This window comes from Protopterus annectens, chromosome 4.part0 (genome assembly GCF_019279795.1).
Source record: "Protopterus annectens isolate FY-2018-M chromosome 4.part0, PAN1.0, whole genome shotgun sequence".
Lineage (NCBI taxonomy): Eukaryota > Metazoa > Chordata > Ceratodontiformes > Protopteridae > Protopterus > Protopterus annectens.
The window spans coordinates 1,583,296,015-1,583,321,385 of NC_056733.1; the positions used below are offsets into that span (position 1 = coordinate 1,583,296,015).

Here is a 25,371-nt window from a genome sequence, read left to right on the forward strand (position 1 = left end):
CAAAGCTTCAGGGGTCCATTCTACATGAATCCTGCTTGTAGGTTCATAGAGATTACTAGGCTAATGGCTTAAAGGCCCTTACAAGCCTAGCTATTATAACCCAATTTTACCCAGTGTTTGGCCCCTAGGGGGCAAGAGGATGGCATGGATTTGTTGTCTGTTGAGCCAAATTGCATTTGAAGATGACCAGGGAGGGGCTGTGCTTAATGTGAATAGGAAATCTGCTCCAAAGAAAAGACGATCTCTGAGACCTGTATCTGTCTCTCCAGCATGTTTTGTTTGAGTTGCTGATTTGCGGATGTGTAGCAGCTCCATCAGGGCTGGGTTTGTGAATGCCTTGTAGGTCAGGGATAGGTCACCCCTTAATGGTTTGTAAGAGACATAGTAAAGGGATAGGACTTTTAGTCTATCCACATAGTTCATGTTGGATACACCCTGTATTTTCTTTTGTGAGGAATCTCTGAGGTTGCTCCAGCTGCTGTAAGTGTCTAGTTAAGTGCAAACCAAATGGCACATTGTCCTCTATTATTGGTTTAATGAGGGCTGAGTACAGCAGGACTATAATTTCCGTGGATCTTGATGCCATACCTTTACTTATGGGCTGTGCCACATAAAAGGACTTCTCACCATTATGGACACGTGGCAGTCAAAGTTCAGGCTACTGTCTATTCATGTACCTAAATTTCTTCCCTTTGAGTCTACCCTTAGGGTTGTGCTATTGATGATGTAATTTGCATGGGGTGTTTGACTTCCCAAAAGATGTATTCATGCATTTTTTTCTTATTTAATTTTAGACCATGGTTCTGGCACCAATCATTTGTCAGATCTAGACACTGCTGAAGGGTATCTGCATTGTTGGGGGATTGCAGTTGTTGGCAGACTTTGTTATCCAGAGGCCTTCCACATTAGCCTTGACTTTAGAGAAGTGTATTCTGAATGGGAGTGGTCCCAGCACTGAGCCCTGTGGCACACCACTAGTAAATGGCCTTTTGCTGCATCTGGATTCAGTCACTTTAACCACGTGTCCTGTCGGTGAGTCAATTGGCTATCCATCTGGTGACGTAGAGATTTATACCTGGCTGTGTGAGTTTATTTTTAACACCCGAGGGTCAAGGTATGCGGTATGTACTGTTTTACCCTCATCCATGGCCTTAGTGACTTTCTCAAGGAAATCCACGAGATTCATTTGGCATGACCTGACCTTGACAAAGCCAAATTGGGTCGGGTCCAGTCTGTGGAGGTTTCCTGTGTCATTACTTATCAGGTCCTTGATTATTCTTTCCATGGCCTTACATATAAGACTAGTCAAACTTTTATGATTCTGTAATTTCATGGGTCAGTAGATGGTCTCCCTTTATGCAGAGGGACGACTGTTATTCTCCTCCACTCTATCAGGATAAAGCCAGTCTGGAAGCTTTGGTTAAATAGAGATCCCAGTGGGCCTGATAAGCCCTGATTTAGGCTGTTTAAGAGGCAACCTTGTATATCGTCAGGGCCCATTGAAGCCATGTTTTTAGCTTTAGAAATCACAGTGGCAGCCTGTTCTTTGGTGATAACTGGTGGTGAAGTGGTGGAAGGTATTTCTTGGGGCTGAACTGGGGGTGATGGGGAGGTGAAATTTCAGATGAATTTGTCTGCCAGCAAATTTGCTACATCTTCTAGCTGAGTATAGTTGATGCCATCTACAACTAATTCTGCACATTGTTGGGAATTGCCCTTAAGATTGCAGACATATCTGAAAAGTGCTTTATGGTTATCACTTTGGAGGTTGTTTTTAACCTCAAACTTTGCTTTGAGACTTGACTAGTTCCCTGATTCACTTATTTAGACTACTGAGAGACTTTTTGCTCTGTTGTTCACATTCCCTCTTACTTCTCGACAGGTTTTTCCTTCTTTTGTTGTATAGTCTATTAATACCAGGGGTTCACCAGGATGGCTTGTTTTTGCAGTTTGACAAGCCACGGTGGTGCAGCGGTTAGCGTTGTCGCGTCACAGCAAGAGGTTCTCCGGTTCGATTCTTGGCTGGAGCGCCTTCTGTGTGGAGTCTGCATGTTCTCCCCATGGTCTAGTGACGTTTAAAGACATGTCAGGTAGGTGCATGTGTGAATGGGTGTGCCTTCGTTGAAGGTTGGGTGTCGGGCTGGCACCTCGGCACCGTAAAAAATCTACTGCCAATCATAAGCAGACCGGCGTTATGTTGTGGTGACCCCTAACCGGGAAAAGCTGAAAGACATTACTTTTACCTGGGTTTATTCTGGTCTGGTACTGCCTTTTCTATGTAGTTGTTTATGTGGTTGTTCTGGGCTTTTGTGTATGCCTCTGCTTAGGTTTCTGTGTTTTTTGGATTTGGGGGAACATGGAAACTAGTTATGTCACCCTTTAATAGGGGTTAATTTATCTTGGAGAAATTCTTAACATTTTTGATGTTAGGTGGGGGGACTAGTTTTACCTTTATTTTGAGGGAGACCACTTTGTGATCTGATCATTACAAGTGAAGACTACATGGCGGGGTGCAGTTCTCCTCCCATATTTGTGAATACCAGATCTAGGATATTTGCTCTCCTAGTGGAAGTGCAGCCTACCTACTCTAGGGCATTTTAATTTACAAAGTCAATAATTCTTTGGGCCTGCATGTTAGTTTTCATATGTGCCCCCCAGGTAATGGAGAGTAGTTAAAATCACCCTCTAGTATGGTATTGGGCTGGATGGTGTGTGATTCTAGTAACTTTAGGTATGATTTATGGGTTTTCTTATTCGTGGTGGCGGACCTGTAGCTAGCAAAAATATGGTGATGAATTTTTCCTATGGTTAGTTGGACGTGGAGTAGCTTAAGCATGTCTTATTGTTTGATAAGTCTTGAAGTGTGCTTATTCTTTATGTAGATGGATACAGCTCCGCCTTTTGCTCTTTCATGTTCAGTGGGTGGTTGTAGTGGTATGAAAAGTGTTATAGCCATGCACCACTGGAGTGCTTTCTCTGGCTTTGAACCATGTTTCAGTAACTGTACAGATGTCAGCTTTCTTCTGAGTGAGGAGAGCTTTTAGGGAGTGCAGTTTCTTGTTGAGGCTCCTAGCATTGAGTAGTAACACCTTTAGCTTGTCCTGAGTAGCTTTTATGTTAGACACTTTGTCTGTTTGGCAATGTCTAAAAAAGGCACTGTAGTGGTAGATAATGTTTTGACCAATATCTGAAAGCTTAGAGGTGACTGATGAAGACATCTCTGGTAAAGCAGAGTGGCCTGTCAGTTATGTCCTCCCAGGCTGACAAGTATTGGATCCCTTTGGAATGACACCAGTATCTAAGCCAGTTGAAGTTGATCACTTTCTACTGGTATTGTGGAGTCATCCTTGGAGATGGTAGAGTGCCGCTCAATGCTAAGCTCATATCTGCCTGTGACACACATTCTGAGATCTCAATCATGTCTCTCTTTGTGTAGTCCAAGGAGGTATGTCTCCGGTCATTTGAGCCTACATGGGCTATAACTGAGTCATACTGGTACTTGGGGGTAAGTGACCTGAGTGATTGCATGATCTGGAGAATCCTGGCCCCTGGCAGGCAACTAACTTTTTCCCCCTTATCTAGCCTGGTACAAGAGACATCAGTGTGTCTCACAATGGAATTTCCTATGACCGGAGTATTGGGTTGTGGAGTGTGTTGCCTTACAGGCTTGGTAGTTGAGGTACAGTGAGATGTGGCTTTCTGTGTTGTGATGGGAATTGTCTTGTTTGTGCACATGTGGCATTTATGAAGACTGTGCCTGAGAGGCCTTTGAGGTTTGGTTAAGTTACATGTGAGCACCTTGCCATATGCGGGTCTAAATGTGTGGTCCTTTACAGGTGTTATGAGGAGTGTGTGTGCGTGTTGCTAACAACCTGTTTGTTTTTTTGTGTGTCTGTATGTGAGAGTCTAACCTCCAATGACAATGTGTAATTACATCTCTCACATATTATATTTGTTTGTTTGAGAATTAAGTGGTTGTCAGTGTACATGGGGCAGTTGTTACATTGCCTGAAATACCCATGTCCACCAAGCTGGATGCAGAAATAGCAGGAAAGTGTATATCCATGGTTGCAGGTCCTAATGTGTATTTGAAAGGATAGGAGTGGAGGGTGTTTGTAACTGGATGAGGGGAGTGGTGCTTACTAGGTATAACCAGCAATGCTGCCCACTGCCAGATCAGATGCTGTCTGAGTAGCAATAGTCCTGGGTGCTATAGTAAGGTAACTAGCACAGAGTAATGAAAATAAGCATTTTTTTCCAGATGTTTGTATCTGTACAGGGCACTGGCACAGCTCATATAAATGTACCAAATATATACCAGCACTGGAAGTACAGAAAAGTGACTACTGAGCCTTCTGGCTATTAAAACGACTACACTTGTAGCCCTTTTGTTTGCTTCCCAACTCAGATAGACCAGGTGAACCCCTACTGCCATTAGAGGAAGAATCCCAGTCCTCCTAATGTAAAAGCAGAGTAAAAGAGTGTCCAGAGTGAAGTGCTACCACAAACAAACTTAAAATTAAAGATGCAGCATTCTACTTTAAATAGCTTATAAAAGTGCTTCTGAAGGGTTGCTTGACTGTTGCAGTTTTGAGGCAGTCTGGGTATGCTTGTCTCTGCACCCAGTAGCCTGGATGTCCATCATCAGAGATGCCTGGCTGTAGACAGTTATTACCAGAGGCTATTACATTCCCTTCTTGTATCCACGCTCTGCAAATAGTCCACGAGTACAAATAGTCCACCCTCTTAAAGAAAAGCTGCAACATTAGAGATAGAAAAACAATCTACTAGAAAAGCAAGTCATCCAAGAGGTCCCACCAGACTAGCAAAGGTTCGGAACTTATTCAGAATTGTTTTTAGTGCCAAAGACGAATGGGGACTGAAGGCCAATGTTGGACTTAAGAAACCTGAATCTGTATGTCAAGCACACAAGGTTTTGAATGATCATGGTGCAGTCTGTCCTCTTCCCTCCTGAGGAAGAGAAGATTGGATGTGTTCGATAGACCTTTAGGATGTATACTACCACATCAAAATGGACAGATGCTCCAATAGGTTTCTTCACTTCTGGTTGGGAGCTAATCACTTTCAATTCAGAACCCTGCCCTTCGGTCTCACCACAGCCTCCAGGTGCTCACCAAATGCATAGCAGTGGTTGCAGCTCATCTCAGACCGCAGTGGTTCCTGTTGTTCTCCCATTTTGATGACTGGCTCCTTACTGCTCCTACCAGGTCTCTTCTTGTCCATGCCAGAAACTGTTTGCTCCAGCTTTGTTCCCACCTAGGAATTACAGTAAACCAGAACAAATCGCAGTTCTCTCTAGTCCAAACTCTGGAATTCAAAGGAGCCCACTTGAACACAGCCATTCAGATAGCAAGGTTAGCGGAGACCAGGTTATCTGCATTAAGCAAACTAGCCCTGCAGCTTCTATCCTGTTAGGGGTCAATGGCAGCTTCCATTACCTCTGTTCCCTTAGCAAGGTATTAATTGAGAGTGTTACAGTGGACACTAGTGGTTCATTGGTCCATCAGATACCAACCCATGAGTTTTTGAATTCACTTAAACATCTGCAGGGCTCATATAGCTTGGTGGATTCAATCTACGCAAGTATCCCGGGGCTGTGCATTTGCCATTTCCCCTCCCAAACCTTCTGTGGCCACTTATGCTTCCCATCTAGGGTGAGCAGTATTACATTGGGAAGATGGTCCAAGGCATATGATCCCCATCAGAGGACAATCTACACATTAACATCTTAGAGATGAGGGCAGTTCTCTGAGCATTGCAGGCTTTTTCAGAATGTCCTCCCTCCAGGGGTGATTGCTGTCCAGACATACTTCATGTTAGTAATCATGTACATCAGCAAGTAAGGGGAAACATTCTCCTACCTGTTGTGTCAAGAATCAGTGAGATTGTGGTATTTGCAATATCTTCAACCTCTTTTTAATAGCAATGCACATACCTTGGGAAGTCGTGTCATAGCAGACAGATTGCTCTGATCCCCGTGAGGAGAGAAGCCAATGAGCTGATCTTGTATGCCAATTCAGCAACCCCTCTAATCCCAAATTTTCAGTAGAACGCATAGCAAAGGATTATCACAGTCCATCCTCATTGCTCCTCTCTGGCTTCATCAGGTGTGATTTCACTTTCTATGGTCTCATCTGGTACTCCCTCCTAGGGTACATGATCTAATTCTGCGTCATTTGGACATTCAAGTTCTGAAATCAACCACATGGTTTCTGCACTTCCAATGTTGGCTAATCAGGCCAGGCTTTCATCTGAAGTGGTCCACATTCTCACTTCTTCAATGAAGCAGTCCACTAGAAAAGGTGTACAGGAACAAATTGAAAAGATGCTCTATTTGGGCCTCTCAGAGGCATCTAGATCTCTTTTCAGCGGCTATACCAGTGGTTTTAGACTTTCTCACCTGTATTTTACACAACAGAGCTAGTTCTTCCTCTGTCAAAGTTCACCTAGCAGCTGTATCGAATTTTCAAGAAAGAATCGTGCTTCCTTATTTTCTCGTAAATTATGTATTGCATTCTTCAAAGATATCTTCCTCCTTAGACTTATTCGTAGGAATCCTACTCCTTCTTGAGACATGACTTAGTCCAAGCTGTAACCCAAGCTCCATTTGAATATGCCCCTAAGGTGGACGTAAAATTCCTGACATGGAAAGCTCTTCCTGGTTGCCATTACCTCAGCTAGGAAAGTATCGGAATTGCAAGCCTTGTTGTCTCAAACTCTGTGTATTATATTTCAGTATGATAGGGTATTGCTATGTACCAACCCTTCCTTTTTGCCTAAAGTAGCCACTCACATTTCACTCACAGTGCATTAATTTACTAGATGTTCTTCAAGGATGCATCTGCAGTCATAACATATGGGTTGTCCTGCCTCAGGCAGCCCTTCGGTCGGCCGGATTCCAAAGTCTGGGTCTGGCCTCGGCTGATGTCGCACTTTCCCCGACGTCAGAGCTTCTGGGGTATAAAGGCATCAGCCGACGCCATTTTCCCCAGTCTTTCTTGCCGCGCGGTGCCCGAAGCAGAAGCTGTTCGCAAGTGCCGGTCGGTCAGATCCAGAGATTTCAGCTACCGAAGACTTGAAAAGCTAAGTACCCGTTGGGGACTCTTTCTTGCCTGAGCCGATGTCAGACAAAGTAAATAATTGTTTAACTTGTGGGAAACAAATACCTCATAAGGATTTCCATTCTTACTGCCTTCCTTGCTTAGGCCCAGACCACGACATATCAGCTTGTTTAGCCTGTGCCTCCTTCAACCGACGGACTCTTAGACGTCGGTCGGAGTTTGCAGAGGAATTTTTTGGAACCGCTTTTGCTTATAAAATGCCGTCGGAGACTCCGACTTCGCATATGGTCATAAAACGCAAGGAAAAGGACCGACACTCGCGGCCCGCGGTTTTGGCTGAAACCACGGCTAGGTCTACCGCGAGTGTCTCGGTTTCGGCTGAAACAGAGTCCACGGTTATTACTGCTACCGAAACGATACCTCCGACCACCGAGGCCAGAGAGGCCCCGTCTGAGTCTGCTTCAGAACTCCCTACCGAAGCTAGTGCTCAAGAATTGTCCGACACCATACCTTTGGACATTTCTACCCCTGCACGTGGGGCAGCTAGGCCCCCAGCTTCAATGTCTATTAAGGCCTTCTCCAGGGCAAAAGCTGCCAAACTTTCAAAAACTTTGCCTGCCAAATCTACTTCCCAGAGGCCTTCCTCTACTTCTCAGATTCTCAGTCTTGCTGAGGACCTTATATCCTTAATTAGGGGTTCCCAACCTCACCCAGACAGGGCCTCCCAACCTCCTCCAGACAAAAGGCCCAGGACTGATCCCTCTGAACCTCTCTCCTCAGATTACTCCACGGATGGATCTGATTTGTCAGACCATCAGAAGGGGCCTACTCGCCTTATGAGGATTCAGATGTAGAAGATTCTATTCCTTTGGCCTCCCCACCTGAAGAATTTTCCTTTGGGGAGACTTTACACTCCATGAGGGAGCACTTTCAATGGCAAGGTCAGGATTTCTCTGATTCTAGAAAAAGATTAAGGACCTTTTTGCATTTGCCCCAGCATAGGCCCTTAGCCATACCACCTGTTCTAACTGTAATTGATGATGTGTACAATGATGTCAGTACTGCACCTGATTCTCTTCCCCCGGCCCCTGCCAAACCTGACAGATATTACAGGGTCCCGGATCCTTACTTCCACCTGTATAAAGCCCATGCTGCAGACCCAGAAACTATTTCTCAGGGCCCTAAAGGGGTTGCAGCTGCTACTGCCAAAAATCCCCTACCCTCTGAAAGAGAGTCTAGAGCATTAGAGAGATGGGGAAAAAAGGTTTATACATCTGCTACTCTTTCTGCCAGGGCATTAAACTGTCAATTCCATATGATACAGTACCAGGAATTTGTGTTAGATCAGCTGAATAAGAAGCTTTCTTCACCTGAACCTTTAGACCATAAATCCCTTCAGGATTTGGTACACAACTCTCAGCAGGTCAGTAATCATTTCTTAAAATGTGGCTATGATGCACTGGAGGCTTCATTTAGATCAGCTATGACTGGGGCAGTAATTCGTAGGCATGCCTGGCTGAAGGAGCAATCTTTGCCAGACCATGTCAAAGCTAAACTCCTCGATGCTCCAATGGAGAAACAAAATTTATTTGGCTCCCCTGCACAGGAGATTCTAAAGAAGGTGGAAGAAAAAGCAAAATCTGTGCAAACAGTAAAGGAATTCCTGCAGGTCCAACCTCCGAGGTTCAGCAGAAACTGGCCTACAAAGAATTGGTCCTTTCCAGACACCTCCAGAGCACAGAGAGGCAGGAACAGACGCCCTAGAGGCAGAGGTCAGTCAAAGGGTGCCTACAGGGGCCGTCAGTGGCAGCCTGCCAACCAGAGGAGTAGTGCCACAGCAACAACTACAACCACTACCACAGGACAGACCCAATGACTTGACTCTGATTCCGCCTACCAGGGATCAACTGGAAGCTCCCTTGGGCGGAAAGCTGGCTTTATTCTCAAAAAACCGGCATTGCATTACAAAGGATACATGGACATTGCAAACAATAGACAAAGGATACAGGTTTCACTTCCACGCTTTGCCAAAAAGGGGCGGAATGCCAAACCTTCCACCAAACCAGAAGGCAGAGGCTTTAAGACAAATCAGCAATTTACTTCAGATGAAAGCTATAGAAAGGGTACCATCTATAGAACAAGGCCAAGGATTTTACTCCAGATTATTCCTTGTACCAAGAAAAGAAAACCAATGGAGGCCTATTCTCGACCTGTCCGCACTGAACACATACCTCATTGTGCCAAAATTCAAAATGCTGACCCTACAGCAACTTCTTCCCATGCTGGGCAAGGAGTCTTGGCTGGTGACTCTAGATCTCAAGGAGGCATACCTGCACGTCCCTATCCGACCAGATTGCAGAAGACGCCTCAGATTTCTTGCAGGATCAGAGCATTATCAATTCTCAGCATTGCCCTTTGGCTTATCTACTGCGCCCAGAGTGTTCACGAAATGCCTGGCATCAGTAATTGCAGACTTCAGGGAATTCAAATTTATCCATACCTGGACGACTGCCTAATACAAGCGGACAACAAGAAAAAATTGTTAAAAGACTTGGCCTATGTCATACACCTGCTACAGGCCTTGGGATACACAGTCAACATCAAAAAGTCAAGACTAGTGCCATCCCAAAGGATAACCTTTTTGGGTGCGGATCTGGACACAATCACTCAGATGGCTTTTCTCCCAGAAGAAAAACAAAAACAACTTCCAGATTACTTCATGATTTTGACAAGACAAACTCAGCTTACTACAAGGAAAGTTCTGCAGGCCCTGGGTTACATGGCATCCTGCATAATCTTGATTCCACATGCCAGGCTGCATATGAGGAAATTGCAATGGTACCTAAGGAATGTATGGTCTCAACACAGTCACAGTCTAGAAACCATGATACCAATCATTCCATGCCTTCAAAAGGAATTCCTGTGGTGGGCTCAGGCCTGCCAGTCCAACAGAGGGTTGCCTTTCAACAAACCAAAAACAAGGCAGACCATCACCACGGACGCCTCAGACCGAGGATGGGGAGCACACATGGAGGACAAATGCATCCAAGGCCTATGGCCTCAAGGGCAGCTAAGCATGCACATAAATCAAAATGCTGGCAGTGAGGCATGCAATCGAGGCATTCAAACCATTCCTCCAGCAAGGACATCTGTTAATAAGGACAGACAACACCACGGTCATGTGGTACATAAACAAACAAGGAGGCATGCATTCCTACACTCTATGCTGGATGGCAATGAGTCTGTGGAACCTATGCCTGAATCTCAATATCCAGCTGCAGGCCAAATTCATACCAGGAAAAGAGAATTCACTAGCAGACAGCTTGAGCAGAACTACCACGGATGCACACGAATGGATGCTGCATCCAGACATCTTCAAACTCATAACAAAGAAATGGGGAATGCCAGACATAGATCTGTTCGCCTCCCCACTCAACCACCAACTGAAGAAATTCTGCTCAAGGACATACCACCCACAAGCCTGGAGGGTGGACTCTCTCTCTTTCAGCTAGAATGCCCTAACAGTATATGCCTTTCCACCTCTCCCATTGATGTACAAGGTTCTACTGAAGATCAGAGAGGAACAACCAAAGGTGATACTAATAGCTCCGGACTGGCCAAGACAACACTGGTATCCGCTACTGAGAAGCATGTCTCAGGAGAACTCATGGCCTCTTCCCCTATGGCCTCTTCTTCTAACGCAGAACAATTTCAAGACCCTGCATCCAAACTTGAAAACATTGCAACTAACTGCCTGGAAAATTCCTTAAAACCAAACCAAACTGTTTTATCTCAGAGGGTGAAGGACATTATCCTGGAGGCTCGCAGACCTTCCACAAGGAAGACATACTCAGCTAAATGGAAGAGATTTCTCATTTGGAGCACATCAAAGGGCACAGATGTCACAGTGGCAAACCTAGCACACATCCTAGAATACTTAGCAGAATTGTTCCACAATGGCCTGTCTTATTCTTCCATTAAGATTCATGCTTCAGCAATTTCAGCAGAATACAATATGGATCCACCTATCTTCTCTCACCCTCTTCTCAGACAATTTTTGAGAGGGATCAAAAATGTTAAACCTCCAAGGAGACCCCCTCTACCTGCATGGGATCTCAATTTTGTGCTGGAAAAATTGACACTTCCTCCTTTTGAACCAGCAGCATCAGCAGACCTACAGTTTTTATCTTGCTGGCAATCACTTCAGCAAGAAGAGTATCCGAGTTACAGGCATTAATGGCAGTGCAGCCTTTTCTTATTTTCCACCAGGATAGAGTGTCACCGCGAACCAATCCTACTTTCATGCCAAAGGTGGTATCCAGGGTATCCTTGAACCAAGGTATTCATTTGCCTACGTTCTTCCCTAACTCACAGAACAAAGGAGAAAAACTTTTGCACACCTTGGATATACACAGACAACTACGCTACTATCTGGACAGAACTAAAACCAACAGAAAAACTGATCAACTTTTTGTAGCATATGCAACTGGGGTGCAAGGAAGAGCAATTTCCAAACAGACAATTTCAAAATGGATAGGAAATTGCATTCGCTTTTGCTACTCCTTTCATGGAAAGACAGCTCCTGAAAATATCAGGCCTCATTCCACAAGGGCCACAGCCACCACTACAGCTTTCCTACGAGGGGTGGCTACCAAGGACATTTTAGAAGCTGCTACTTGGAGCTCCGTGCATACATTTGCCAAGCATTACAATCTACCTTTATACTCCAGATCCCGAGCAGGGTTTGCAACTGCAGTTCTGCAGGGGATCTTAACTACACCATCCTTCTCTTAGTACCTCCTCCCCGAGTTTGGCTATGGTATTCTACCCATATGTTATGACTGCAGATGCATCCTTGAAGGACATAGTACAGTTTTGTACCTACCATAAATGTAGATGTCCGATAGGTATGCATCTGCAGTCAGGATTACCCACCCTCCTTCCCCTCTGTGGTATTCCTAGGGTGCTTACCCCTCTTTCAGCTAGCTGGGGGAATCTATTATGATGTATTTGTTTGTTTATATATATATATATATATATATATATATATATATATATGTATATAATTTGCTACTGTTTGGAACTTTTAAGTATTCAACCAAATTTAGCCTTCCTAGAGGGCACCTGGCATCTGGGGCAAGAAACACTGAGGAAAATGGCGTCGGCTGATACCTTTATACCCCAGAAGCTCTGACGTCGGGGAAAGTGCGACATCAGCCGAGGCCAGACCCAGACTTTGGATTCTGGCCGACCGAAGGGCTGCCTGAGGCAGGACAACCCATATGTTATGACTGCAGATGCATACCTATCGGACATCTACATTTATGGTAGGTACAAAACTGTACTTTTTCTTTCTGAATTTCTGATAAAGGAGAATATTTTTTTTATCTGTTGGATGTGCATAGACAATTACTTTTCTATCTCCATCAAACCAAACCTTTCAGAAAGTCAGATCAACTGTTTCCTTTTCTAAAGCTAAGGTGGGACAAGACGTTTCCAAGGTTACTTTAGCTAGATGGTTGACTAGTTGCATATCCCATGTTTATAAGGAAAAAGATTTTACTCTACCTAAACTACATAGGACACATCTGACAAGATCAGTTTCTACTTTTTCAGCATTCTTTTCTAGGGCCTCCATTGATGACATTTCTACTGCTGCACCTGGTCTAATGTTCATACCATAATTTCCCACTACAAATAGGATTTGCTTTCCAGAGATAGGGTGGCTTTTGGTTCTGTTGTTCTCCCAAATATCCTTCCATAAAACCACCTTTGGAGCCAAGTAGCCTGAGACTCTGGCCCATCAGTTCAGAAATGGATATAAAAGACAACATCAGATACGAAATTTATGCACTTAGATCTGTGTTGTCTGTTTCTGTCCTTCCTCAACTTCCCTTCCTCCTTTCTTTTCCATTGTATGGAGGCTTAAACTTTTTTGGCTTTGGTATGGCTGTTTGGTTTGCCATTTGGGCAGGATGTCAAACTGTTTCAGTTCCAGAGCAGAATTTTCTTTTCCTTGTGTGACCTTGTGATCCTGTGATAATCTGTGTTGATATAGTTTCCTAATTTTTTTCTTTATCATCATATTACAGGCAAAGTCGATCTCGGCTAATGTTGGGGACATGAGGGGATTATGGATAAGGGGAGGAGCCTGAGCTACAGATCCTAATGTCTGGAAAAATGGCCAAAGTCAGATCTGAGGTTGGATCTGAAACCCAACAGTTGAAGGATGGAAACAGACAACACAGATCATTATGACAATTGCATAACTTTCATTTTTTAATGAGTAGCACGAACTTCCTGATCATTTTGTCTTTACTCCATAAGGTCCAATCTGGCTTTAAGTGAAACCATCATCTGGGTTAATCCGGCCATAGATGTGCACATCTTGGCAATATGGTTGGAGCAAGAAGTCAAGGCTTCCTACAGTCTCCTGTCTATTGTTTCTACTTAACTAATCAATGAACAAATGAGGGGGTTTAATCTTTTGTAGCATAGCCATAATCTTTTCAGGTTTTTCATTTGTAGCAGATGTGTTAAAAAGTTACCATCTCTGATTCAGGATCTTCAGGCTTTAACAGCTGTGATGTATTTTGAGGAATTGTGTTAGATGCCAGTTCCTGCTTATTCTCGTTGAGAAAGTTTAAGTCTCTTGATTTGTCATCTTGTAGGACATAGAATACCACAGACCACTAAAAGAGGCAATATTGTGTAATTTCCCTCTAGATTCACAAGTTTTACTGCAGATTCTCTCTAGAAATCGCGGTGGAAGGCATGGAGACAGAAGAGGCATGTGTTCATCTTTCTGTATCTTAACCAAATGTCTATGAGTCAGACATTTTCATCTATAGACAGCCTTGTACCCATGAGTTATAGCTTGTTGTCTGCATATTTCAGATGTCCAACTGTAATAAAGCAAAATAAAGTAATAGTTATTTGGGGACACAGTGTATTTAACTCTGTTTACACTGACACACAGCTGCACACTAACTAGTCCACACAGCAAAATAGTCTCACACTGGAAAGCTGTTAGCTGCCAATAATTAGTTACTTACCAGGATTGGGGAAAAAAAGTACCTGAAGTTGTTGCAGCTGTTGCCTTTTTTACTTCTGTGACCATATGTTTATTTTTCAATATTTACAGGCCTTCTGCTGTGGCAAGGAGCAGAAATATAACTGTTTATTTGGTTAAGTGACTGAATTCTGACCCCTATCCATAGGGTGCTGTTTCAGCAAGTGGCTTTGTGGGCCTTGTCAAATCTACCACCGGAATTGCCCTTCAGCACTAGCCAGTGGAGCTCCTACAGATGTGAGCTGTTTGTGGCTGCCCAAATTAACACTGTTGGAATTTGCCATTGCCAGCAAGCCAGACTTATATGACTGCATTGAAAAACTTTTTAGTCACACTGAAACATAAGTGAGATTACTTAATTCAGCTACTAATACATTCCTTGTTCCAGGCCTGCTTGATCAGTGAATATTCAATATTTTGTTATATGGCATAACATTTTGTCGCCAAATTCCTACTGTATTATTTACAGCTCAAAGTTGTAAAGACTTTGTTAAATGGTAATACCACGGGTAATTTTTGTTTAATGCGTAATGAATGCCAAGTTTAAACTTGACATAGTCTGTCCGTTTCCGGGGCTGCACTTTTTATTTTCTGCTACATCTGTTGCTACTTTTACTACATCTTATAACCCAAGAGAGGGTGATGCAGTGGTTACCATTGCTGTTTCACAGTGTTTTGCTCTGTGGTTTGTTTCACAGTTGGGGTACCTTTTGCACAGTGTCCAAACAGCTTCCAGTGATATCCACATGAGTTTTGCTGGGCACTCCCATTTCTTTCCATACCCAATGGAAGTAGGGTAGATGAATGCTTGTAGGAGTTGGTGGCTGTGTGTGCTTGTGCATACACATCTGTGTATGTGTAATGAATGTGTGCATCTTGGACTGGGCTGGTGTCATGTTCAGGATAAGTTTCACTACATTGCACCCATTGAAAGTTAGGATAAGCCCTTTCTCCTCTGTGACCTTGCATTGGGTTAATCAGGTTATCTGAGAATGACTTAGTCTCTTCTTGTGCATTGGTAAGACTGCTAATCATGTGTTATGGTTGCTTCTCTGTACATACAAGACATTACCTATCACCCTGCAGTTATTCTTTCACTGCTTTAGATATTTTGTTAATAAAGGTATTTGTTACTGTGTATAGTGAGTATGCTTTTGTTCTGTTTTAGAGATTCTTCTCCTCAGGACCCCACTAAAAGTGAAGTTTTCCAGCTGTACTTTCTCTGTTAACAAATGAAAAATAACGCATCATAACTGAGGTGTCAGTGTTATGGTCAGTCATGTTGCACTGGTAAACGTGTTTGCTTTTTTAATGTCTTTTCAGGTCTGAAACATATTGTTGGTCATCTTGTGTTAGTCCTAGCTCCACCATTTTAAAGCGCGTGTATACACACACACAATTTTGTGTGTGAACATGCGTATAGAACAGAGGATGTGCTGCAGTAAGACCCAACTGTGCTGGGGTAGCACTGCAGCAAGACAACATAACATATCCAGTAACACCTGTCAGGAGACCTTTGGTAGAAACAAGAAAAAAAGATGCTGCTTAATTTGTGAGAACTTTGGGTATGCAAGCGATATACAGGTTGAAACTAAATGTTAAAACTGACAATTTTGACCAATGGTTTTCTTCAGAAATAATTAATGAAAGTAAAATTATTTAAATTTGAATGTGATAGCAAAACAGCATCAGTGGACCCCCAGGATGTAGTTTCAAGTTCTTTCCAATGTTATTGTGTACTGAGTTACTACTGGTTTCCTTCTGAAGAACTAATTTAAGATGGCAGTTGGAAATTGACCAGGAAGTTAGTAAGCATGGTAGTTACGCCACCTACTGCTAAACTTGGTAAATTACTTTTGTCTTTTTACATTTGAAACAGCTGTTTATGATAGCTTTTGGATAACTTAATCTTTATTTCCAACTTCCAGAGCAACATTTATGTATGAACAGTTTCCAGAACTTATGAACATGCTGTGGACACGTATGCTGAAGGACAATAAAAAGAACTGGAGGAGAGTATATAAGGCATGTAAAGTTGATTTTTATTTGCTGTATGATTGTTAGTATATATTATTTTACCAGCGTACTTTGTAACTAGTATGTGCAGACAAGAATTTTCATGCTGTTTCACAGTTTGATCATTTCTCAAATGAGTCCTGTGTTTGTCCATGACAATTTTAGCTTTCACAATAAAAAGTTATGATTTGTTCGTGGTTGCTCTTTGTTGATCAGAACAGGAGAAACGCTTATAATTCCATCATAAAGTATTACAGTCCCCAAGTGTGCATTCATAATTTTTAAATTTGTAATAAGATAATAGATAGGCTGGCTAGGACTACAAAACTATCTTATAATCTCACAACTTACTATTGCCCACAAAATTCTGTACCAACCTGATAACACCCCTATTCTATCACAGCTTTTACTCCCTTATAACAATCTTACCTCCCTTCGTTCCTCTTGTAAACTCTTGACCAAACCCATAAAAGCTCACAACTTAGCTGGTGACTCTTTATTCACTAACACTGTAGGCCGAGTATGGAATTTGCTACCTAGGGATATAACTCTAATCACATCCCTACCCCTCCCTCTTCAAACAACAAATCAAACTGTACTTCCAAAATCACTGGCTTTGTTCATGTAGAACACCTGACTGACTTCTCCCCCCCCCCTCTCGACCTTTAACCCTACTTTGTGCTTATACTTAGCAATTACCTTTTCTTTTCCCTTGTAGTCCTTCTATGCTCTGACCTATTTCTCTCACCTCTCCCATCTCCTCTTGTTTGTCTTTTTCGCTTTCTTCTCTCATTTCTTGACTACTGTCTCTTCCCTCTCTTTTTACCTTACACTTTTCCTCCTTCTTCTCTACCCTCTTGTACTTTTTCTTATTATAGTAGGAGCCTTATGGCATAGCCTGTTTGTATTAAGTAAGAAGCTTTCAAACTGACCTAACTCTAGTCATGACTTCTATTGATGATGTGCCTTAATTTTTGTTAATTTTATCACCAATTTATTATTATTTTTACCAATTTTTTATTACTAATTTTTTCTTATTTTTTATTCTATGTGTTTATTAACAATATGTTTCATTGTTATGTTTTATGTGGAGCTTTTCTCCCCGGGCCTCTACTGAAAATGGAAATATATCCAGCTAGACTAGCTCGGTCAACAAATGTAAAATAAAATAAATAAATAGATTACATGGTGTATATATTTAAAGTTCAGAAACACATCCAAGAAGATGAGATAAAATTTACTTAAAAACATCAGTAGCAGTAGCAGTAAACAGCAGCAGTGTTGGTGAGCAGCAGTATTGTTATTGCTGCAAGAAGTATTGCTGAATCAGATAGAACTAGTTTTGAAAGGATCTTGTTATAAGAGTAAGGCACTGAAAAGATTTGTTTAACAAGCAGAAGGTATATTTGAGACCACCACCCAGCTGACTAGTTGAAACATGTGATAAGGTACAGTTCCTAGAAGTTCAGGGTTCACAAGAAGGCTACTGCAGGTCATCCATTCCTTTATGAATTAAAGCAGGGAGCCTTATTTTCTTAGGTTCTTTTACTACTTTCCATTCCAGTCCATCTGTTTACAGATTGTTTGCTAATTTTGGACAGTCTAGAGCTATAGTTCCCAGATAATTCACTGCTCGCCATAAGGTTACTGCAGGATGACCTTTCCATTCTAAATTGATTAAAGATGCATGCTGTTTCAGCTTCAAGTGCTACTTGCCATTTCTGATTGTCAGCCTAATCTTCAGCATTTAATAAATGTTCCAGGTTTACAGTTCCTAGAGGAGCCTTCATTTAACAGGAGGCTAATACAGGATGCCTTTTTCATTTTAAATTCATTAAGGCAAGGGTATATTACCTAGAGTTTACCTAAGTTGTGTTTGCTCTAAAACTTTTTATGGGGTCATTGTTGCAGCTATAGTGATTTCTGCTGCAGGCTGGTATCCAGCCTGGCATTTCAGAGCTGGGACCCTTTTCCCCATGGTTGGGCTGATGTCTTACCTAGGATGTTTCCACATACCTGGTATATAGGTGTCATCTGTCCATGAGTTCTTTTAGATGTCCAAACTGAAGTCACTGCTGTAGTGTTCATCACAGATGAGTTTTCATCGCTGATCTCCAACCGGAGTACCAAAACTTTACCTTCTCGTGGGCATGTCTGATGTATGGCCTCAGCTCGTGTGTGTCTGGTTATAAAGGACGGAGGTACACATGAGATCCTCAGATTATCTCGCTGCTAGCCTGAACACAGGTCATGCATCTGTCAGACTGACCAACGTTTGGTTGTTGGTACTGTTGGCTTTGCTCCAGTTCCTGACCCAGAAAACATTTAACTTAGTCGAAAGCTGGCTCTCTAGCAGACATCTACTACTAAATGCTAACAAAACCAAGTTATCGCTGATGTTATTTGTGTTTCACTGTTGCAGTCATTACATTTGGGTAATCTGCTGACAGGTTGCCCTCAGTCAGCCTGAATATCAAAATCTTAGGTCCTGCGTTGGTTGCTGTCTCCTCTTCCATGACGGCAGGTCATCAGGGGTATAAAACATGCAGCCGATGCCATTTTATTCCATCTTTCTTGCCGCGCGGTGCGTGAAGCAGAAGCAGTTCGCAAGTGCCGGTCGGCCGACTCCTGAAATTTTCGCATTCGAGTTTCAGAACCAAAGTCTTCAATTAAAGCTAAGTACCCCATTGGGGAAACTTTTTCTTGCTCCTTACCGATGTCAGTAAAAGTTAATAATTGCATTACTTGTGGGAAGCAAATACCTCATAAGGATTTTCATTTGTACTGTATTCCTTGCCTAGGCCCAGATCATAATGTACCTTGCTGTCGGTTTTGTGCTAGATTTAACCAATGCACTGTTAAGCGTCTGTATATTTTTGCTTCAAAATATTTTGGATCCAGATTTAATTACCCTGAAATGTCATCGGATAGCAATCTGACTACCGGAGTTCACAAAAAATGCAAAGAAAAAGACAGAGACAGACCGTCGCGGTCCAAAACCGACGACGAAGCTTCTCCTAATCCAGTCGCCGGTTCGCCGTTACTTAGTGAGGCACTTTTGCAGCCCCTGATGCCTGCTACTTTTGAGTCGCAGGCCTCTACCGAGACCCATGCGGATGCTGCGGATGTCTCTCCCTCGGATGGGTCCGGAGCCGCTGAGCAGGCACCAGCTTCTGAGGTTGTTTTCTGGCCTCAACATTTCTATGTAGAACCGACGCCATCTTCAAAAACAACTTTTAAGACTAAAAAACTGATGCATGAGCCACGTGCTCAGGCCCCTATGCCTAAAAAAAAAACAGATGATCAAAATGGCTGAGGACTTAATCACCTTGATCAGGGGTTCCCAACCCCCCCCCGCTAAGAGGCCTAGGCAAGACACTGATTATGATTCTTCATATCAGGTTTCTGTTTCTTCTGATCCCTCTTCTGATCAGGAATTTTCTATACCCCCCCCCCCCCCATGAGGATTCAGATGCAGAAGAATCCATCCCATCTGCTTCTCCTCCTGAGGATTATTCTTTTGGAGAAACCTTATATACTTTAAGGGAACATTTTCATTGGGAGAGTCAGGATTTCTCTGAATCAAAAAAGAGGCTTAGGGATTTCCTTATTCTTTCTCAGCATAGGCCTTTGGATTTACCTCCTGTATTAGACATTGTTGATGTGTTTTTGGACTCAAGCACAGCTCCTGATTCCCTACCTCCGGCTCCTAGTAAGCCAGATAGATATTACGGGGCCCCTGACTCCCACAAATTTTTATTCAGAAATCCTGCTGCTGATCCTGAAACTATCTCACAGGGTCCCAAAGGTGTAAAGGCCTCTACAGCCAAAAATCCTACCCCCTCTGATTCCAGGGCGCTGGATAGATGGGGAAAGAAGGTTTATACGTCTGCAACCTTGGTAATTAGGGCCTTAAACTGCCAGTTTCATGTGCTTAAATATCAACAGCATTTTATGGGCTTATTGAAACAGAAAATTATGTTGATTTCTGATTGTGTGGAAAATAAAGAATTACAGGAATTATTGCATGCAACAGAACAGGTTGGAAAGCATACTTTGCAGTGTGGTTTTGATTCTTTGGAGGCCTCTTGCAGGGCCGCAGTTACTGAATCTGTGATTAGAAGGCATGCCTGGCTCAAGGAGCAAAATCTGCCTGATCATGTTACAGCTAAATTGTTGGATGCACCTTTACAGCATGATACTCTGTTTGGTAATAAGGCAGAAGAGGTTTTAAAGTAAATGAAAGACAAAGCTAAATCTATGCAAACTGTAAAAGATTTCTTAAAGTACAGCCACCCAGATTCAGTAGGCACTGACCTACTATAAATTGGTCCTTTCCTGTGTCCAACAGAGCATCACAAGGCAAATCCAGGCACTCAAAGGGCTTTAGATACCAATCACAGGGTTCTTACAGGTCAAAGCAATGGGGTGCCTCTACCTCCAAATCGGGAGGAAACAAAGCACAACCCTACAGTAAGCAGTCTCAATGACTTCCCTCTACCATCACCAAGCACTTATCTTTTTGCATCCCCATTGGGGGGAAAATTAGCACTTCATACTCAAAATTGGCAGTTAATTACCCAGGACACGTGGGTATTAAACATTGTATCCCAGGTGTACAGATTTCATTTCCATACTTTGCCATTTCCAAACGGTTGGCCAGATCTGCCACAAAATCAATGGGCAGAGGCTCAGAAACAAGTTACGTTCCTCATGTATATGGGGGCTATTCAGCCAGTAACAGAACAGGAAAAAGGACAAGGTTTTTATTCAAGACTGTTCCTGGTACCCAGAAAAGACAATGCCTGGCGTCCAATACTGGACTTATCAATTTTGAATATGTTCCTGGACATTCCAAAATTCAAAATGCTGACTTTGCAACAGCTACTGCCCATGCTGGGCAAGAGCGCTTGGTTAGTGACTCTAGACTTAAGAGGCATACCTGCATATCCCAATAAGGGATTTGTGCAGAAGATACCTCCGCTTCAAGGCAGGTTTTATGCATTACCAATTCTCTGCACTGCCCTTTGGCTTATCTACTGCCCCCAGGATCTTTGCAAAGTGCCTGGCACCAGTAATTGCATTTTGCAGACAAAGAAGCATACAAATCTGTCCTTACATGGACGACTTGTCTCATTCAAGCAGAAAACAAGGACATTCTTCTTCAACATCTGGCATTTGTAAAAAGGCTTCTAACATGTCTAGGGTACACAATAAATGAAAAGAAATCACAGCTGGTACCCTCTCAAAAAATTACATTCCTGAGTGCAAGCTTGAATACAGCTGTCCAGATGGCTTACCTTACGCCAGACAAAGGTAACTGACTATATACTTCAAACAGATGACAACAAAAACCCAGTTATCTGCAAGACAAATTCTGCAGGCTTTAGGGTCCATGGCATCCTGCATTCTACTAATTCCATATGCAAGACTGCATATGAGGAAACTTCAATGGTATCTAAAAAGTTTATGGAGTCAACATCGTCACAGTCTGGAAACAATGATTCTTCTCATTCCCTGCCTACAACAGGAGTTTCTTTGGTGGGCAGAGACATGTCACCAGAACAAGGGACGGTCTTTCTCTCTACCCCCTGCCACCCAAACCCTGACTACAGATGCATCAGACTATGCTTGGGGAACCCACCTGGCGGGGAGATGCATTCAGGACATATGGAACCCAAAACAAATGCATCTACATATCAACCAGAAAGAGATGCTAGCTGTTCAGAATGCCCTGACAGCCTTCAAGGACTTGCTTCATCCAGGACAACTACTGATAAAGACGGACAGCACCACGATTATGTGGTACATAAACAAGCAGGGGGTACACATTACTACCCCCTTTGCAGACAGACTAGCCATGGCATTGTGGGACACAGCCCTGACCTACCAAGTACATCTTCAAGCACAATTCCTGCCAGGAAAACAAAATACTCTGGCAGATGACCTAAGCAGAAGTCTTATGGACCCTCACGAGTGGAAACTGGATCCACAAGTCTTCAGCATGGTAACACAGAAGTGGGGGAGCCCAGACATAGATCTGTTTGCCTCTCCCCAAAGTTATCAACTGGAATTACCAACTAAAATGATTCTGCACAAGGTCACAGACAAGCATGGAAAGTGGATGCCCTATCCCTTAGTTGGAAAAAACTTTTAGTCTATGCCTTTCCTCCTCTGCCTCTTCTCCCCAAGGTCTTACTAAAGGTCAGACAGGAAAAAACAAAAATGATCCTAATTGCTCCGGACTGGTGTCTCCAGCACTGGGTACCCAGTTCTAAGGAATATGTCTCAACTCCCTCGTTGGTACCTGCCTCAAATATCTCATCTACTGTCTCAGCAGAGCAATCAAATTCTGCACACTCTGCTCCAAACTCTGAACCTGGCAGCATGGCTGATCATGTAATTATTCAAACAACACCTCTCAGTAAATCTGTGATGGATGTCATTTTGGAAGCCAGAAGGCTTAGTACTAGAAAATCTTATGCTGATAAATGGAAGAGATTCTGTGCTTGGAACCAAGCACAAGGAACGGACACAGCAAAACCAAATATTCCTCAGATTTTACAATACTTGACTGAGATGTTTGACAAAGGCCTGTCTTTTTCTTCAATAAAAATCCATGCCTCTGCCATCTCGGCTCATTGCAACACAGAGCCTCCCATCTTTTCTCATCCTCTGCTAAGACTGTATCTTAGAGGGGCCAAAAAATTAAGGCCTCCCAGAAGATCACCAACTCTTGCATGGGACCTCAATTTTGTGCTGGAAAGACTCACCCTGCCTCCTTTTGAACCAGCAACTACTACAGATATAAAGTTTTTATCTTGAAAAACAGCTTTCCTTTTGGCAATCACTATAGCAAGAAGGGTTTCAGAACTACAGGCCCTCGTGGTCGTGGAGCCTTTTATTACATTTTACCCGGACAGGGTGTCCCTCAGGACCAATCCTTCCTTTATGCCTAAGGTGGTATCCAGTGTGGCTCTTAACCAAACTATTCACCTGCCAACATTTTACCCAAATCCGCAGAACAAGGGGGAGCGGATTCTGCATTCATTGGACGTACACAGACAACTAAGATTCTACTTAAACAGGACCAAATCTCTAAGAAAGTCTGAGCAACTACTGGTGGCATTTGCTGCAGGATCAGAGGGGAAGGCTATATCAAAGCAGACTATTTCTAAGTGGATAAGCCACTGCATTTGTTTCTATTACTTGCATCATGGTAAACCGGTGTCCAAGGCAATCAGGTCACATTCCACCAGGGCTGCCTCTACCTCAGCAGCCTTTCTCAGAGGAGTTCCAACCAAAGGCATTCTAGAAGCTGCTACTTGGAGCTTTTCATACTTTTACAAATCATTATCATTTGCCTCTCTTCTCTAAGTCCAGGGCAGGCTTTGCCACTGAAGTTCTGCAGGGCCTTATAGCTGCTCCTAATGCTATTTAGTTCCATCCTCCCATCCATAGCTTTGGGATTCTACCCAAATGTAATGACTGCAACAGTGAAACACTAAGAACATAGTACAGTTGTGTACACTTACCATGAATGTAGATGTTTAAGTGTATTCACTGTTGCAGTCCGGGTTACCCACCCACTATCCCCCTTTTTTCTAGCACTTCTCTTTCCTTCATTATATTCTAAAGCCTTTGTGGTGTATTTGCTTTTAGATGAAGGTAAAGTTTATGTTGCTGAAAGTGCATTTACTTATATATTGCTCTTTATTTATTTATTTATATATCTTCTTTTGGCTACTCCCGTTAGGGATCACCACAGCAGATCAACTGTTTCCATTTCTTCCTGTTCTCATATATATATATATATATATATATATATATATATATATATTTGTATATGTGTACATTTTTTTGCTCCCCATTTGGGGGGGCACCTGACATCTGGGGCAAGAAATACTGAATAAAATGGCATCGGCTGCATATACCCCTGACGACCTGATGTCATGGAAGAGGAGACAGCAACCAACGCAGGACCCAAGACTTTGATATTCAGGCTGACTGAGGGCAACCTGCCAGCAGATTACTCAAATGTAATGACTGCAACAGTGAATACACTTGAACATCTATATTTATGGTAAGTGTACACAACTGTACTTTCTCTCCAACCCATCGCTCCCCTCATGTCACCTTCAGAATCGCATCTAACAATGGTGCCATAACATCCCTGATAGCCACACCAAACTACTTGGAGTACTAATTGACAATAGTCTGAAATTTGACCTTCGTGTTAATCAAATAAATAAAAAAAAAAAAAAAAAAACTGGGCTCACTATACAGAAGCAAAGCCCTCTTATCCCCTTTGGCCAGAACCAACACAGCACTTACCCACCTACTTTCCACTCTCCTGTATGTCTCCCCCATTCTCACTAACCTCTCTAAAACTGAACTAAATAAATTAACTGTCTGCTACAACCATATCGCTAGATTCACTACAGGGGCTACCTGTCGCACACATCACTGTCAAAATCTAAACTACTAAAATGGCTCGAGTTCCTTAACCTACTACTCTACAATCAGCTTACAATGGCCCATAGAATACTTAACCAACCAGACAGAGTTCTGCATGTACAACCCTTAATTACCCCTTACATCAGTACCAGACCACTGAGATCTATTGATAAATTAATGGTAAAAACCTCTAAATCCTGCAATCATATGTTCATAGGTAGGTACTAAGCTCTCTGCCCAAGGGCATTTTTAAGCCTAGCTAGAGTGTGTCTGCTTTCGCCGCCCCATTGATTAATTAACTGATCCTCTGTCAAGCAGAGCCAATGAATGGATCCCAGGGGTGTATTTTCTGTTACCCATCCACTCGTCAAGGTTTCTCCTGAAGAATGTTAGTGAGGGGCTCTGCCTGATGTAATTTGGAATTTTGTTCCAAAGCATGGGGAGACTCTGTGACCGGAATCTATCCTTCCACCGTGTTCTATTTATTATTGTGGCGAGGTTTAGCTCACTAGAGAGCGTGGCTCGCAGTGAACTTGGGATTTCTTTAGGTGGAGCATGTCCATCAATTCTGAGTTGGACATGGCTTTGTAAGTCAGACAGAGATCACCTCTGAGTAAGCGATATGCCACTGCGTACAGCCGGAGTTTTTTCAGTTGGGCTGCATAGGACATATGTTTGAGACCAGTAATCCTCTTGGTGAGGTACTTTTATGGTCTTTCCAGCTGTTGGAAGTGTCTTGTGGGG

At 42.9% G+C, this 25,371-nt stretch overlaps 1 protein-coding gene across 1 annotated transcript in view; it reads left to right on the forward strand.

Moving 5' to 3' along the window:
• The window catches only part of CLINT1 (clathrin interactor 1), a 1,421,335-nt gene that overhangs the window by 338,828 nt on the left and 1,057,136 nt on the right, over positions 1-25,371 (forward strand). Inside the window, exon 3 of the mRNA XM_044069360.1 lies at positions 16,083-16,179. Coding sequence (XP_043925295.1) covers positions 16,083-16,179 — 97 coding nt within the window. The remainder of the gene's footprint in view (positions 1-16,082; positions 16,180-25,371) is intronic.